General features: G+C 54.9%; 2 protein-coding genes across 2 annotated transcripts in view; one reads left to right on the top strand and one right to left on the bottom strand.

Moving 5' to 3' along the window:
* GLI2 (GLI family zinc finger 2) overlaps positions 1-17,125 on the bottom strand; it is a 248,450-nt gene that overhangs the window by 34,543 nt on the left and 196,782 nt on the right. Inside the window, exons 4-5 of the mRNA XM_032412168.1 lie at positions 3,869-4,071; positions 350-535 (exon numbers count right to left, since the gene is read on the bottom strand). Coding sequence (XP_032268059.1) covers positions 350-535; positions 3,869-4,071 — 389 coding nt within the window. The remainder of the gene's footprint in view (positions 1-349; positions 536-3,868; positions 4,072-17,125) is intronic.
* Positions 12,560-14,658, top strand: LOC116636997 (cell division control protein 42 homolog). The gene has a single exon (XM_032412179.1). It carries the CDS (start codon positions 12,631-12,633, stop codon positions 13,204-13,206), a length of 576 nt encoding a protein of 191 aa, XP_032268070.1. The 5' UTR covers positions 12,560-12,630; the 3' UTR covers positions 13,207-14,658.

Raw genomic sequence — 17,125 nt, 5'->3', positions numbered from 1 at the left:
GGGAGGATTTCTCAATTTCTTCATTCAAGACTGCACCCCCACTCCACCCGGGGCTTCTTACCCCATTCTTGGCTTTGTTTGTCTCTCCCTACTGCGCTGTTAAGTTCCATGAAAGCAGAGATGAGCGTGTTTTGTTCCCTAGTCTGCAATTCCTGAAACACGTCCTGGCCTGCGATGACTCACTAAGTATTTGTGGGAGTTGCTCAGACTCAGTCCCCTGTGGACAGCAGTCATGGCAGGGATCCCAGATCCCCCCTTAGGGCTCCTCACCTCCAAAAGGAGCAGCAAGCTCCCTCCTCAGCCGCCATCTCCCTCCCGCTCCCTGCCCCCACCCGGGCCCAGCACTCACCATCCACTGGATTGAGGTAGTCGTGGAGATGGGGTGCACTGGCAGCACCCCCACTCTGCATCAGCAGGTCCCCGTAGGGTGCAGGGTGGCCCGCCATAAGGGTCATCTGGTGGTAATAGTCTGAGGGGTTGGTGCCTGAAGGGGGGAGGCCAAACAGTCCCCTCTCCTTGAGGTGCTCGTGGGCCACTGTGCGCAGGAGGGAGGGAGAGAGAGAGAAGCCGTCAGGATGTGGCCAAAAAAAAGAGAGAAACACGCACATGGCCTGAGTTGTGTCCCCCCTCTACCTCCCCAGTGCCTGCTGGTCGGTCCTCTGCCCCTGGGTCCCCTCCCCCCACTGAGCAGACAACGTTGGGGGGGCTGTGCTTCTGCTGATGGGGAACCAGAGCCCACATGCCCCCATTTCCCCAAAGCCGTAAACAAGTGCTCCCTCCTCCCCCTGCAGGCCCCGCAGGAGCCCAGAGCTGCAGGCCTACAGGGTCCACAGGCCAGCAGAGTCTTCAAAGGAAAAGAAGACGCAAACAAAGGCGCGGCGGTGGTCGACAGTTGGGCCAGGTCAGTCTGGCCTGAACACTCAAGGCGAGATCGCGGGGACCTGGCCAGATAAAGCTCCCGGCCTGGCCTGCAGCTGCAGAACCCGGGGCTGTCTGCCTCCAGCCCTGCATCCGGCCCTGCCCCTGCCCAGGCTCGGCCAGGAGGCAGGGAGGACGAACTCCGGAGCCTCCAGACGGGGCCTGGCACTCGGGGTGCCTCGGCACCTGGCTTGGAACCCAGCAAACCCATCGAGAGGTCTGGCTTTTACCAGCGGTGCAAAATTGGGAAGGGGCTCAGTTTTCCATCCATAAAATGGGGGGAATAATACTCGCTACTCAAGTTACTATGAGAAATGAGAGTGACAGCCAGTGTCATGCTGAGCACTTGCTGGGCGAGGGACTCACATTCATTCTCAGGGTCACTGTCCCCACACACTGTGAGCGGAGGGCCACCATTACCATCCTCCACTGGCAGATGAGGACTCTGGCGCTCTCTGCTATTAGTCTTGGCAAATAGCAAAGATCTCATATGCGCTGGGCAGAGAGAAGCCAGTCAATGTGAGCAGCCAGCCCCCTCCTTCTCCTCCTCCCCTTCCCCTTCCCCTGCTGTATCCGCTAGAGAGGCCTGGCCTGCAACCAGGGTGATGCCCCACCCTGCCTGCCCTCTCCATGCCTGAAATGCCCTCCTGTCCCCCTCCTCCCTGAAGCCTTCCCTGGAGCGCCCGTTTGTCCTCAGAGCACACTACGGTCTGTCAGACATGGCCTCTGATGGCTGATGAACTTTCTGGGCCTCATGTGGGCAGGAGCTGGGGCTGGCACAGCTGTGTCGTGAGCCTGACATGCTGTCTCTATCCACTTGGGGGCTTGGTTCGGGGCCAGCGAGGACTCTGGGTATCAGGTATCAGGTCCATCCCCTGCGAAGGTCAGGGCCTTGCAAATTAGCCAAGTGCCCTCTGGTGCTGAACTCATGCCGCCTCTGTCAAGGGGCTGGGGCTGGGATATGTGGCAGAGAGAGGAGCCCCAGCGATGTTTCTGTGGAAATCACGCATAGAATCAGTGCTCCACAAATGGAAGTCTCTTCTTCAGGGGCAGCCCGGTCTCACCGCTTAGCTCTTCACGGGCTACACCGCGGTCAGCTCAAACTACAGCGTCCTTGTCTTTTCTAGAGACATCTCTCAGGGCCCTCTGACCCCCGCCTCGGGAGGACTGCCACGTCCTGCCTCCTCCGTAGGAACCCCGTCACCATGCATATTAGTTTCCTTGGGCTGCTGTGACGAGTGAGGACAGACGTGGAGCCAACTGCTGTTCAAACAACAGAATTTCATCCTCTCACAGTCTGGAGGCCAGACCCTATGGCATCAAGGTATCATAGGGCCAAGCTCCCTCCAGAGGCTCTAGGGGATCATCCGTCCTGTGCTCCTTCCAGCGCCTGGGGGTTGCCAGCTTCCTTGGCCTATGGCCACATCACTCTTATCTTTGCACTGTACTCCCATCTATGTCTCTTGTGAGGACACTTATCGTTGTATTTAAGGCCCATGCGGACATTCCCGGATGATCTCCTCACTTCAAAATCCCCAACTAAATCACATCTGCAAAGGCCTTTTTTTTCCAAACGAGGCCACATTCTCAGGTTCGGGGTATTAGGGTGTGGACACATCTTTCCCAGGGGCAGGCAGCCTCCAGCCCACGACACCACGTGCGAGCTTCAAGGTCAGGGCAGTATGTGGATCCTGGCCTGCATCCTCAAACTTTGGTCCAGCCCGGCGCTGGCTGGGTCATCAGGAAATGACGTGGAGAAGCCCAGGCCCACTTTCCGGAGTCGGTGGCTCAGTGTGGAGGCGGCGTGATCCTTCAGGGCACCCTCACTCGGCCAAGGCCACTCAGAAAACCCACACAGATTTCAGAATGATGAGCCCGATGCTTCAGGGAGATTTTCTGTCCATTCAGAGGCCAGAGTCCTTTTCCTTGTGAAACTCCAACCTGAGCCTCTCAGGTCCAGGACTCGGCTCCAGCTCCTGGTCATAGCCACTAAGTGGGGGAGGGCACATTCCCCCTGGTGAGGACTGGAGGTGGTGACAAGGGACCCACTGGGATCATGTTTCCTGGAGCCTCTGCCCATGGGCTCTGGAGTGCAAATGTCTTCTAGAACTGCCTGGACCAAGAGGCACAATTTCAGTGGGCAGATTGAGAAGGTGCCCCCTGGTTGCTTTTTGAAAATTGCACTAGAAAGTGGCTACTGGGCACCGTGGGGGGGTGGCATGGGACAGTGGGGTGGGAACATTTCCTAGGAAGACAGGATGGGCACGGCCAGCTCCCGAATGTGCTCACTACCATCCAGTGTGAGTGTGTTCGTATATGTGTATCAGTGAGTGGGGATGGGGCTGGAAGTATTAAATTTTTTTGAAGTATTAAATTTTAGACCTGAAAACCCTATCTGTATTATGTGACCTACCCTTTCTTGTCACAAATTAACTGGATGGGGTGACCATCTGATCTTTGAGCTGGGCCAATCAATTCTCTCTCAAGCATCTGAGCTGAGGGACACAAGTGAGCCCCCGGTGCTCATCCGTGGAGGCTTGGGGTGCCATTTGGAGGCCACGTGTTGACCTACAAGGGGCACATAAAGCAGATGCAGGCAGAAACCAGCCTGGCTCTGCCTTCCGGCTGCTCTGGGGGCCCAGGTGACACCTCGATCCAACACCCCCTTTACTTAACCAGAAGCAGATTTTGGTTTATTGCCTTAATATCTTATCATTATTATATATAATTTGCATGCAAAAGGGTGCTTCTGAACAGCTCTTTAAAGAGCACAAAAACCAATGTTCCGCGGATCCTCTTGGCTTTCCCCATTCATTTATGGAAAAACCCATTGTTCAGGGTGGTGGGGATGAATGTCAACTTGCTCACTATCCCAGGGGCTGGGGGGCTGGGGAGTCAACAGTGTTAAAGTTAGCGGCATGGTTCCCCCAGCACCCCAAGCTCTACTCACCATCAGCGGGGCTGAGACCCCGGGCTGCAGAGATCGCGGGGAGCGTGGGGCTGCTGTGCATGGCACGGAGGTAATGCTCCATGTGGGGGCTCACGTATGGGTGGGGGGCGTTGAAGGGGGACTCCCCAGGGCCGGCGGGGTGTGGGGAAAGCCGGATCAACGAGATGTCGGAGATAACAGGGCTGCCACTCAGGGCAGGAGGCCTGCAGAGACAAAGGAGCGGGGTCAGAAGGCATGGCCTGTTGCAGAAGGACGTGTGTGCGGGGAGCCCTGCCGAGCAGTGGGCGCGGGCACCCTTCATGCGTCCGAATTCTCATACGTTAGCCAGTGCACGCAGGCTGAAGGCGCCTACAGGCTGCTGGGGCCGCCCGCTGGTCTGGTGTTGGCGATGAAGTGTTCGGCACACACGGTCGGACTTGCGGGACCACAGGCTCACTGGGCCACATGCATGTGCCAAGATTTCCTAGGGCCTGCAGGAGGCTGGACAAATGGCAGCAACACAGATCTTTGTTAAATGAACAGAGACATGCCTTCTACATGAATGAAAAACAGAAAACACTAGTACCGGGGCAAGATGCAAAGAGCTCGTATTCCTAACAGAATGGAAAGAAGGAGAGGGATCGGGAGAGGCCCCGAAAGTAGAGAATTTGGGGTTTAGTTGGACAGTCGCTGCTGTGGACTGGCTGGGAAGGAACAGAGCAGGATTCAAGAAGAGCTCTCAAATGATGAGCCGTAACTAAGATTCTAGAATGTTCCTTTAGCTCTCCTTACATGGAATTCCTTCTGATGCCAACAGAGCCTGCCTTCTCAGATGCCCACCAGCGGTCAGGCATGAACCTGGCCTGGTCCCTGTGGCCCGAGCTGGCACTGCTGCAGCCCACCCCCATGTCCCCTGCTCAGCCTTCAAGGGGGCACCGGCTCCAGTCAGCACAACGATGGGGCCCTTACTCTAGGCCTGCCCACTCGGAGTCTCCAAGCAGCTGTTAGCATGGTAGCGCTGGGGTGTTCTGAGGTCATCTACCCCAAAACCTGCCCATTAGAGAAAAATCGGGCTTTAGAGGAGACGTAGCTATGAAACCACAGCTAAGTCACTGCGGACCAGATTCACCAAAATATAATTTTCATTTTTCAGAAAACGGGGTCTCTCTGTGATCCGATGTAGTGCCAAGAAAAGAGTTTCAGACAAACCTGCATTAGGATCTCAGCCGTTACCAGCTCAGTCACGCTGAGCAAGCCATTTAACCTCTGCTGAGTCTCAGTTTCTTCAACTGTAAAACGGAGATAATAGTGCCTTTTTCCTGGGGCTGCCTTGAAGAGGAAAGTCCCCCAAATGGTGCGTGAGACACAGCGGTCCATTAATAGCCCAGAGCTCTTATTACAGCATTAGCGCCATACTTGGAGGGCAAAACCCAGATGTGCCCGGGAGGCCCTCCACACCGCCCCACGGGAGTGACCTTGGATGTGGGCAAGGGCAGCGTTAGAATACTTCAGAGCGGGGATGGTTTGTCCACCGGCTGGAGCGAACCAGAGAGCATTACTGCTTATGTGGGAGAGTGCTCGAAACCCGTGCCCGCCACACGGGGCGTGCCAGGACCCAAACAGGTGACATCCAGATGTTTCTACATCTGGGTTTCACAAACTCCCCGCTTGGAGGATGTGAGCATTCTGCTACATTTCCTTCTCGCTTTTGCAGATGTGATTGCAATGTGCGTGCAGATCCAACGAGCCTGCCAGGCCGCTCTTCCACACTGCTGTGCTTTTGTGCACACGGAGTCTTGGGCTCGAGGGCCTTCCCGCGTCCTCTACCTTGTCAGGCAAACCCCTTCTCCGCCCTGTAAGCCCAGGGGAGGGAGCGGCTTCGGTGACACCTTCCCTGGAGCCCCTTGTCCTTGCACGAGCTCTCGGCGCCTTCCTCCCTGCTACCTCTGGGAGGTGCCTGCTTCTGGTCTGAGGTTGACGGGTCCATCTCTCAGGTAACTGGGCTCTGTCTGAGGTACCTCTACACACTACCACCTGGCAGGTAGTGAACTAGCATCCCCCAGAGGGATTTTCAAAAGCAGTGATGGCCACATGTTTGTTTCCAGCCACTGAGCTTGGCACAAGGGAGTCTTTGGGATAAGTCATGCGTCATAGCCCCAAGCTGCTCTCACTCACAGGCCGCCCTTCGAGGCCAGCCCACCTGGAGGGAACTGCATTCAGCGCAAGGGGCTTCAGGGACGGCTTTGCTCTAGGCAGGGGCGCTATGTGTCCCAGCGTAGGTGGGGGGAACAGAACCAGACTAATTCACCTACTCACCAAGGGTCTGTCTCGCTACCTCGGGCATGCTGACCGGGGCAGGATGGACACTCATGTTCCTACAACAAGACAGGTGTTCTATGAAGACAATACTCGGAGAATATCACCCATGGGCCGGGCCTGTGGGGCAGGGAGGAGACCTCTGTCTGACTCCTGGGCACAGATCTGGGATTGAAGGTAAAACTTCCGGAAGGCTGAGCATACTTCAATAAACACAGAGTGTTCTGGAGAACAGTGTGAGGCACCTCTTGTCCTCAGATCCCTTAGTCGTCCCCCGAACACTCAAGGTAGGGTGGGTTCCCAGGGCCTACAGGACACTGGCCAGGGTTGTGGTCACTGAAGCCAGTGGCCCTAAGTGGCCTGCCCAAGCTTCTCTGGCACCAGGGTCTCCCTGTAGGGCACACTGATAACAGCTGAGGCCTCATGAGACAAACCAGTGACTACATGGGGAGTTAAAGGAACACATTTAGGGCCCACAGAAGCCCTGGTATGTCCAAGGGGACCCCCACTCCACTGGCCAGATGAGTGTCCAAAGCAGGAGGCTGGAGACGTGTTGTCATGGCAACAAGCACACCACCGCGGGGGCTGCCCTGGCGGGGGCTGGACTCCAACCCAACCTAGCAGTTGGGCCTGGACGGACCCGCATGGAGGAACTGGGACGTTTGTCTTCATACCTCAGTTATCACCCTTCAGGGGAGTGAACTCTGTGGCTCTCTTCCCATCACAGGTCACCAGGGGAACAGGGAGCTCATTCTTCCAGCGCCCCCCGGGCCCTGTCTCAGACCCTGGGCTCAGAGTGGAGCCTCTGGAGCTCCTGGCAGGGGCGTCCAGCCGGCCTCCAAGGAAGCATGGGCTGCGTGTCCATCTGGAATATTTGTGAAAACTCTGACACCAACAATCGCCCGGGAGGACTCAGGGTCCAGAGAGGGAAGTCGCCCCTCCAGGCTGTGTGGCCAGAGAGAGACACAGGCCAAGACTCAACCAGAGTCTGCCTCATTCCCCGGCTGGTGCTCCCCTCAGCCCAGGGGCCGCCCCACCCCCACAGAGAACACCGCGAAGGCCTCCCTGTTTCCCTGGGCGCGGAGCTGAGAGAGGCCACCGCCTCCGGACCAAAGCAGATTCCATAGGGATGGCTGGTGAGACAGGCCAGCTCCCGGGGCTGATTAGGAGTACACGGAACAGCCCCTTGCTCTTCCCAGCGCCAGGAATGCCGGCACTGCTAGGCCTGGGAGCTGTGGGAGCGAGGCCGGCAGAGCCTATCATGAAGGCACAACCAAATGCTCTTCTTTCATAAGCAGAGCAGGCCTGGATTCTGGAGGCTGTACGGGGGGAACCCAGGGCCCGGAAGCAGTGGGGCGGGGCTGGCATCTGGGCACCGCCTGTGCCTTCGGAAGCACCAGTTCTCCCGCGAACCCTGATCTTTCCCACCTAGCTGGGTGGCCTCGGCCAGCATGCTGCCCCTCTCCGGTGCCTCCCAGGGTGGGGCACATGCAGGGGGTTAGCGAGCATTAACCCCCTTCCCTTCCGTTCTCTGCAACAAGTCAACTCGGGGGTGGAGCATCTACTGACCAGGACACCCAGTACCCAGGACAACAGGAGCTTCAGCCAACACAGCTGTGGATGACTATCCAGACACCTCCTCCGGGAAGGCTAATCTCAATAAAAAAGTCACCAAGAAGGCGCTTCATGCCCATTTTACAGATGAGGACACAGCCTGTGAGGCTAGGTCCCTCCTTGCCCAAGGGCACTCAGATAGCAGGTAGTGGGACCACCACCGACCCAGGTGGGTCTGGGCCCCAGCCTATGCTGTGCCTGCCCTCCCCGGGCAGAGAAGTGGGTGCTCCTGATGACTGTGGTTTCCCACGAGCAGGGCTCGGCGGGGGCGCAGGGTCAGGCAAGGGCAACACCTGAGAGCAGAACAGCTTTCTCCCCACTCTGTTTCAGCTTCCTTTCCACTCCCGCTCCATCACCACGCACAAGCCAATCCAGCTCTCAGGAGGGAGTTGGAACCTCTCCCTCCCACTGTGTTGTCAATGACTGATAAGGATCAGGGGGCACAAATGTTCCAAGAGGTTATCATTTTGACAGACCAAACCAAGCAAAAGGAATGAATCTAAAATGGCAGAATTCCAAGCATCATTAATGCACATGGGGGAGCAGGGAGCTCCCCAGCAGCCCCGACCATCACACCAACTCTGCCAACGTTCAAGGCAGGTCCTTCCGGGAACAGGGCTCCTCTTGGGTCCATCCTAGGGCCCAGCAGAAAGTTCCATGCATGCTGGGTGCTGCCGGTGCTCATGAGCTGACCCCAGGAAAGATGTCTGCTGGTGAAATCTGAGCCAGCACTTCAGGCTGACCCCCAGCTACCCCTTCCCTTTCTTCTTGCATGTCCACACCACTGGCCGTGGGGGCCCAACCCAGGTCTCGGCTGTGGCCTGTCCTGGCCTTGAATTCCGGCAACTGGGCAGAGACTCGAGGAGGTAGCCTTGAGGGTGAGAGGAGGGGCCAACTGCGTGAGCTCATTTTAAGAGATGCTCACGTTCTCCTCTGTCGTATGCATGCATGTACACTCACACACCTGCCGGCTGCCATCAACTGGACTGGCCAAGCCAGCCTTGCTGCCAACAGCTTCCCTTGTTCGTTACCCTTATGCATTGCTTTTTCCCCTGCGGTCCGACTCTGAGCTCATCTGAGCCTGATTCCACCATCCTTGGTCTGTTGGTTCATATTCCTGACAAAGTCGTCCTGGGCGCTTGCTCTGGGCCCAGGACCTACACGGAGCTCAGAGCCCAAGAGGCAGACCCACAGGTCAGGTAAGCATCGGGCAGTTTTATAAAGGCCCCGCTCAGAGGAAAAAAAATGATCTAACTCTGCATGTAAGCATAAAGGAAAGCTTCTCAGAGGAGGTGACATTTGGGCTGGGTTCTGAAGGATCAATAGGAGTTTGTGAGAAAGTGTATGACACTAAGAAAGGAAGCAGCATGCACAAAGAAAGGCTGATGTATAAGGATATGTGTGTGCAAAGGCTATGCCTGGATGGGGGAGCAGAGCACTTGGGGCTGGATCTATATTGGACCCACTTCATTTCTTCTCCAGGGGCTAGGGACCATGTGACCTGAGCCCAGCTGATCAGCGCATTCCATGTTCCCGGGTACTGTGATCATTTCAGAGATGGGCATATGCCTAAGACAGCAGCTTTGGCTGGACTCTTTGGGGAAGAAGGGTTCTCTGTCCACACGAGTTGCTATGCAGGTAGGATGCAAGCCTGGAGCTGCCAGGGACCATAAGGGAAGAGGCCAAGACTGAAGATGATACAGAGTGTCAGAGCTGGAAGATGTGGGCTCCGGTTCTTGAATTGAGCCCCTAGTACAGATCCTGCTTCACTGGAAGTTAGTTGCGTTGGCCTTTTCATTCATCTGAGCCAATACACTTGTTTGTTTGAGCTGAGTTTTTCTATCATAGGCAACTGCCAAGGCAAGCCTTAATGAACACAGCCTCTCCCTGCCCAGAGCGATCCGGGGCCCAGCATTCTGCAAGGCAGATCGGAGCCATTGTTCCCGGGGCCTGCCCACGTCCCCGCCCGCAGGACTGAAGGAGAGGGTCCAGGTGACCTGCCTGGGGCCGCTGAGGCTGCTGAGGGCAGCTGTGGGGGCCCTTCCATGTGTGGGCGTGAGGCAGAAGCAGGGGGCTCTGGGTAAGAGTAACGGCCACCTGCCTCCATGTGTGCGGGTGTGTGCGCGCTCGTGCACGTGCGAGCACTTTGGGGACAGGCAACAGTGGCCTGTGGCAGGGCCCAGCTTCCTGGGCAGTCGAGGGCTCCTGCGCTTCCTCCTAGTAGGGGCGCTGGCCGCATGGCCGGGCCAGCCTCCTCCTCCCCGAAGGCTGCAGGCAGGGCCACGAAAGGGCCTCTCTGGAGCAGCATCTTTCCTCGACCTTCCCCTCCCTTCCCTATTGGGAGGGGGGCCTGGCCCAGCCCCTGGGCAAGATTTCAGGGCCAGGCCCAAAGACCAGGATGGTAGGCAAGGGGAGAGAGGACCGAGAGAATGGGCCGAGCCAGCGGCGACCTCACTGGCCGGTGGCTGTTCCGGACTCACGCGCCGCTGCGGCAGGGAAGCTGCGGCCCCCGGGGTGGTCAGCCTCCGCCGGACGCCGACGGCACGCAGCACATGCAACTCTGCAAGGCAGGTTTCGGTGCAGAGGGAAACCGCGGTGCAAGGCGGTAAGCGAGACTTGCCCAAGGCTGCAGAGCTCTAAGTGGCAGCGAGGAACGGAAGCTGGCCTTTCTGCCTCCACCAGGCAGGTGCGGCGCTTGGACATCCCCTGCTGTCCACCCAAAGGCAAGCTTCTGCCTCCGCTGTCTCTGCCCTTGACAGGTTCAGCTCGGTGTCCCTTTGCGGACATCCCCTCCGCTGGCCCTCCTGCCCACCCTAGCTGGGGTGGGGTGCAGGCTGAGGGGAGCCGATCACACCTGCGGCCGGAGCCTGGGCTTCCTGGGTCTGAATGATGGCTCTGTCACTTACGGTGGGCCTTGGGTGTGCTCTCCGCCCGGAGCCTCTGCATCCTGGCTTGTGGGATGGGGCGGTGGAGCCTGCCTGAGGGCGGTGGTGGGACGGCATGGGCTCCATGGGCAGTGCAGCCCCGGGTGCCCAGTAGACGCCCACCCGGTGCTCCCCATGTCCTTTCTCAGATTTAATGGATGAGCAAAGAGAAGACTTGCAGAGTGTGGAGTGGACCCAGCCCAGTCTTTCAACATCAGGTCCTGGCCCCTTCCTCACGTGCTGGCTCAAGATTTCTGGAGGCAGATGAAAGGCAAAGCCATGGCCATGAGAACCTCACACAGCCACAGGTGCCTCAGCACCAAAGTGGCTGGGCCCGAGCCAGCACGCCTGCGCTCTCGGCTATGGGCGCCATCCCGGGGAGCTAGTAGGATGTGGATGTGGCCTTCGAGGGTGTACGGCTCCCGCAGGGCTGGAGGGGTAAGACTACTTGATGGGAGGAGCAGGGAGGGCATCTGACCCCCAGTGCAGCCTGAGCCAGGGCGCAGGGGCAGGAACCAACGCGCTCCTTACCGCGGCGAGGGGCGGGGAGGAAGTGCAGGGATGGGGCCCCGGTACCCCACCCATGGTGCTGTTTGGAGAGGCAGAACAATGCAGAGCTGAGGGGTGCTGACTCATCCAGACTCAGCATGAGCCACTGGGGCAGACTCTCTCACCTGGGGGGCCAGGAGCCAGAAGCAAGCACCCTTCGCAACCCAGAGAGGCTCCTGATGGTTTTGTTCTAAGACCTTCTGTGCAGGTCAGTCGGGCCGGAAATGGGCAGGAATGGACACTTTGCATTCCATTTCACAGACAGCACTACTGAGACCCAAAGCAGCAAGGGCACAGCGATGGTGAGCTCGGCGGCACAGCTGGACTGAACCCAGGACCCAGTGTTATCATGGCCTGGTCTAGGGGCCTTTGCTGAGGATGAGAAAGGGGGGCTCCAGTCACTTGGGGCTGCAGGCCTACAAACCTCAGCTCGGACCTGCTTCTTGGGGTGACCAAAGGCCTCAGTGGCACCAGGAGCGATCCTGCGTAGTCACGCCCCTGCCTCTCTCACTCACACACCGTATGCCACTCATGGCTTCCGCTCGGGTTCTGGGCAGGTGCCACACCCACTCCTCCAGTCAGGTCCTGTCCCTGTCCCCAGCTAACCCTCAACATCTCCTTCAGAAGGTTGCTCCAGAAGCCTCCCAACCCCACGTGGAGGTCGGGGCTCCCGTGAGACGCGCCTAAGGAGGACGGCTCCTTCCCTGGACCCTGAGCCCGTCCATCCTGGCCAAGCACGGGGCACCTGCCATGAGGCGCTCACTCGGGGCCTGTCTCCCCCTTGAACGGGCAGCCAGGGAGCAAGCTCCGGGTCCACAGCTCCTGCTCACTTGCTCTCCCCACACCCGCTCCCGTGCCCACCAGGTGCTCAGGGAGCATGCTCCACGTGCGGCCGCTGCACGAATGACTGGAAGAATGAGCGAATGAAGCAGTGAGTATGTCCAGCGTGCAGGCACTGCGGCAGGACGCCTGGGTTCCAGCTCAGCTCTCTCCTAGCTGTGTGGCTTGGAGCAATTCACACGCCTCTCTGAACCTGTGAGCTTAGCTACAACAAGCAATCGCAATGGTGCTCTTACAAATATGTAGTGGGAAGCAGAGGGGAGGCAAGTATGGCAGGCTGACCTTGACCTCTCAAAGATGCATCCGTGTCCTTCCTGATCCCTTGTTAATACTACTATATTAGGAAAAAAGGAAGGACTTGGCAGATGTGATTAAGGTAAGAATGCTGAGATGAGGAGATTATGGATTATCAGGGGGATCCTCAACGCCAGAGCAAGTGTCCTTATAAAAGAGAGGCAGAGGGGGCCAACGCCCCGGCGGAGAAGCTGAGGTCATCATCGAATTTGAAATATTTAAAGTGGATACAAAACTGTTTCAGCAATGCAGACAATTAAGTGTGTTGTTGTGGGCGATGGTGCCGTTGGTAAAACATGTCTTCTGATATCCTACACAACAAACAAATTTCCATCTGAGTATGTACCGACTGTTTTTGACAACTATGCAGTCACAGTTATGATTGGTGGAGAGCCATATACTCTTGGACTTTTTGATACTGCAGGGCAAGAGGATTATGACAGATTACGACCGCTGAGTTATCCACAAACAGATGTATTTCTAGTCTGTTTTTCAGTGGTCTCTCCATCCTCATTTGAAAATGTGAAGGAAAAGTGGGTGCCTGAAATAACTCACCATTGTCCAAAGACTCCTTTCTTGCTTGTTGGGACCCAAATTGATCTCCGAGATGACCCCTCTACGATTGAGAAACTTGCCAAGAACAAACAGAAGCCTATCACTCCAGAGACTGCTGAAAAGCTGGCCCGTGACCTGAAGGCCGTCAAGTATGTGGAGTGTTCTGCACTCACACAGAAAGGCCTAAAGAATGTATTTGACGAAGCAATACTGGCTGCCCTGGAGCCTCCCGAACCGAAGAAGAGCCGCAGGTGTGTGCTGCTATGAACATCTCTCCAGAGCCCTTTCCGCACAGCTGGTGTCAGTCAGCATCGTACTAAAAGCAATGTTAAATCAAACTAAAGATTAAAGATTAAAATTCGTTTTTGCAATAATGACAAATGCCCTGCACCTACCCACATGCACTCGTGTGAGACAAGGCCCGTAGGTATGGTCCCCTTCCCCCTCTCATTACTAGTTAATTTGAGTAATTGTGTATTGTCAGAAAAGTGATTAGTACTAGTTTTTGTTTTGTTGTTTCAATTTTTTTTTTGTTTTTGTTTTTGTTTAAAAGCAAGGCATGCTTGTGATGACTCTGTAACAGACTAATTTGGGTTGTTGAAGCTGCTCCTGGGCTCCATCCACTCTGGAGAATGATCTGGGACATTTAGGTTTTGTTTTGTTTTGTTTTGTTTTTCTTTTTTCTTTTTTTTTTTTTTTTTGCGGGGGAGGGAGGTGGGGTGCGGGGAGTGTGTGTGGGGTTTGTTTTTATTTAGTCATGTTTTTTAAATTCATTAACCATTGGACAGCCCTTAAGGGGAGGAGGACGGATTGATTCCACATTCCACTTCCTAGATCTAGTTTAGAAAACTTGTTCCCCACCTGGTGCTCTTAGGAAGGAGTATAGTAAATGCCTCATTTAATAACATACTCCTTTTTGAAAGTTGCCTTTTCTCTCCACCCTTGAGTAGGCCCAGTATTTGATGAAACTCATGAAAGTGGGTGGAACCTGTCTTGCCCCTCCTCTTTTCTAGGATGCACTATATATGTGACTGTGACTTTCAAGGAAATTTGTTTGCCATTTGCTGATTTTTTTTTTTTGAAGTTAATTTCTAACTTCTTTCACTGATAAATGAAGAAAAGTATTGCACCTTTTGAAATACACCAAATGGATTGAGTACGTAATTAAAAAACATTTTTTTTCCCTGTCAGTCATTGTCTTATATGCTTAGCATAGATGTCCAGCTTAATAGTGTATGATACGGTGTTCCTAGAACACAGCTAAAGACCTGGTAAATTGAGGAAATGTGAGGGGTGGCGCTAGGAGACAGATGTCTATGGAATGATGTGCATCCTCTTTCAAGTTGGGAGGATGGAGACCTGCTTCATGAAGAAGCTGGGGGTGTGGGTGGGGGTGGGGAGAACATTTAACAACATGGGGACCAGTCAGGGGAATCCCCTTATTTCTGTTTTACATATGAGGAACCCTAGAGTAGCTAGTAAGGCTCTCTAGTTTAATAAAAAAAATCATGGAGTCTTATGAAGACTCGTCATAAGTGTTAATAGGGATTTTATCTACTTATTTTGGTTGCAGTTTCCAATTTTTAAAAATGTTTAGGTAATCTCCACCTTCCCCAAATCCTAATTCTTGTAGATTCATTAGTGTTGAACCAATGCTTTCTCATGTCTCAATTCTTTGTATATGCATTCTTTTCAGATGTATTAAACAAAAAACCCTTCACAAAAAAAAAAAAAAAAAAAAAAAAAAAATAAAAGAGAGGCAGAGGGACACAGAAGGGGAGGAGGCTGTGTAACCATGGGGACGCAGGCTGGAGGGATGTGGCCACAAGCCAAGGAATGATGGCAGGGGCAAGGGATGGCTTCCCCCCTAGATCCTGCAGAGGAAGCAACCTCTGCAGTATTGACCCAACAGTATTGATTTTAGACTCCTGATCTCCAAAACTGTGAGGGAATATATTCCTGTTGTTTCGAGCCACTGAGTTTCGTGGCAACTTGCTGGGAGCTAATCCAGTATGCACAGCATATTGTGCTGGTGTGGAGGAGGCCCTTGGGAGGGACTGACATCACCATCATTATTATAGTTGCCTTTCTTCTGAGACCATCAACTCTTAGGGAGCAGGGCCTGTGTGTTACTCCTTGGAGTGGCCTAGCCAGGGAGATGCTCCACCAGCGGCAAGCTGGCAGGGAAGGGGGGAGTCCCCTCCACGCTGGGAGGGCTTCTGAGCATGCTCGCAGGGCTCTGGAGCGTGCCTTCCCCCCTGCTGCCCGGATTACACGGTCACTGGCTCCCCATAGCTGAACGCGCCGTGCACACGGCCCTGACACGCCAACCCCTCCCGCCCCAGGGACCGCTGGCTCGCATGTCCTCATCCTGCCTTTGGGCTGAGATGCTACCACCCACCAGGATCACAGGGCCATGGGTGGAGTCAGAGGGCTCAGAGTGGGGAGGCGGTGACCCCTCTGCTGTTGCCCAGCTGTTCGGGGCCTGGCACCCACTTTCTCAGAAACACTAGGCAGTTGGCCTTGGGCCCGCTGATCAGCTAGAGGGGAAATAAATACCCTGAAACTGGCCTTCCTGCTCTGAGCTATTCTCCTCCTCAAACTGGGGCTCCTTAGCACCAGGCCTGGCTGAGCAGGGCAGGCATGTGTCTGTTTTCTCCAGGGCATCCCGGAAGGGCAAGGTCAGTGCCCGCTGCCCTAGGCTTACTAGCGGATAGGGCTCCAAGGATCTCCTCTGGGCGGAGTTCAATCTCTTCGGCGAGGGTTTTGTTTGTTGGTTTGGGTTTTGTTTTTCAGTTTTCTGTTTGTTTGGTTGGTTTGGGGTATGTGAAACTGTACGTTGGCAAGCTTGCTCACCACGCCTTCCATATATTAATTTTAAAAGTTCCAGAAATCAAGCCCCTTTCAACATGCACCAAAGGGGTTTGCAACTGGAAAGAGATGTACACTGAATTCTTTTGGAAAGCACCGGAGAACCGCGCCTCTCCAAATCAGAGCCCGATTCATTTTTTTTTGCGACCATCGGCATGTTCCTATGCATCTGGGCTGCACTCTGCCCACGTGGGGAGGCTCTGTAAATCAGCAAGAAGGCTCACTGTAAACAGGGCCTGGGACCACAGCATCCAGCCATTCGCTGATTTGTTTGTGTGTTCAAGCATTATTCCCTCGGTCGGTCGGCCAACGTTCACTGAGCGTGGGCCCTGAGGGAATCAGGTGGGGAGCTGGGGGTCTGAGGAAGACTCAGCGAGCACCCCACCCCTAGGAATTCAAAAACTCGACTGACAAGTGCCGCGCCAGGTGTGTCTGGGTCAACTCCGACTTTCCCAGGGCTCACCTTAAACCCATACTCGCACAGATCCCAGCAGAGTACGTCAATTGCCATGAGGCTGCGGTGATGACAAGCTGTTAGGGTGATGATCCTGGGGGAGTACCCCAGATCCAGCCACGAGTTCAGGAAATCACAGCCCCCTGAGCCTATAGTTCACCTCAGTGCCTTGACGGAATCATGGGTCTGGGACCTCTGGGGTCATGGAGGAGAGTGGACACTAATTGTAGCCTACAAAGAGTATACAAGGTACCAGAGCAGAAAGAAGGGTGGGAGGGAAAGAATTCATTTGCTCCGTTGGGGGCAATCTGAGAAGGCTTCCTGCAGGAGGTAGCATCTGAAACTGTGTCTCAACTCTTACAGAGAAATGGAAAGGAGGCAGTGAGTGGGGCAGGCCTGGTGTTCCGAGGCAGGAGGACAGCTGAACAAAGAGCAGGTCATATCGGGGAATAGCTACCAGAGTCCAGGAGCTGAAAGGCAGACCACACAGCTGATGGGAGAGGAATGTGTGGGAAAAACCTTAAGGAAATGTCGATAACCTGCCCTGGGTTATACAAGGAATTTCTCTTCATCCAGACACTTCACTGTGGGAGTGAAGAAAACAAACACAAACTGAGAGAGGATATCTGCAACACAGATAACTAATTATGGAACGAGTGGCCTTCATATATAAAAAGCTTGTTCACATCAATATGAAAAAGGCAACTCCATACAGAAATGAGCAAAATAACTCCAAAGGCACTTCGCAAGCAGGAAACATTACTGGCCAATAAACACAGGAAAGGATGCTCAGCCTCATCAGTAATCAGGGACATAGAAAATCCAAATCACAGGAGATACCAAAATTGAGGCAACCATTTA

The sequence above is a fragment of the Phoca vitulina genome, unplaced genomic scaffold (genome assembly GCF_004348235.1).
Source record: "Phoca vitulina isolate PV1807 unplaced genomic scaffold, GSC_HSeal_1.0 scaffold1, whole genome shotgun sequence".
In the NCBI taxonomy this organism is placed as follows: domain Eukaryota; kingdom Metazoa; phylum Chordata; class Mammalia; order Carnivora; family Phocidae; genus Phoca; species Phoca vitulina.
The sequence above is the reverse complement of the archived record's forward strand: the minus strand, read 5'-3'. Positions and strand labels throughout refer to the sequence as shown.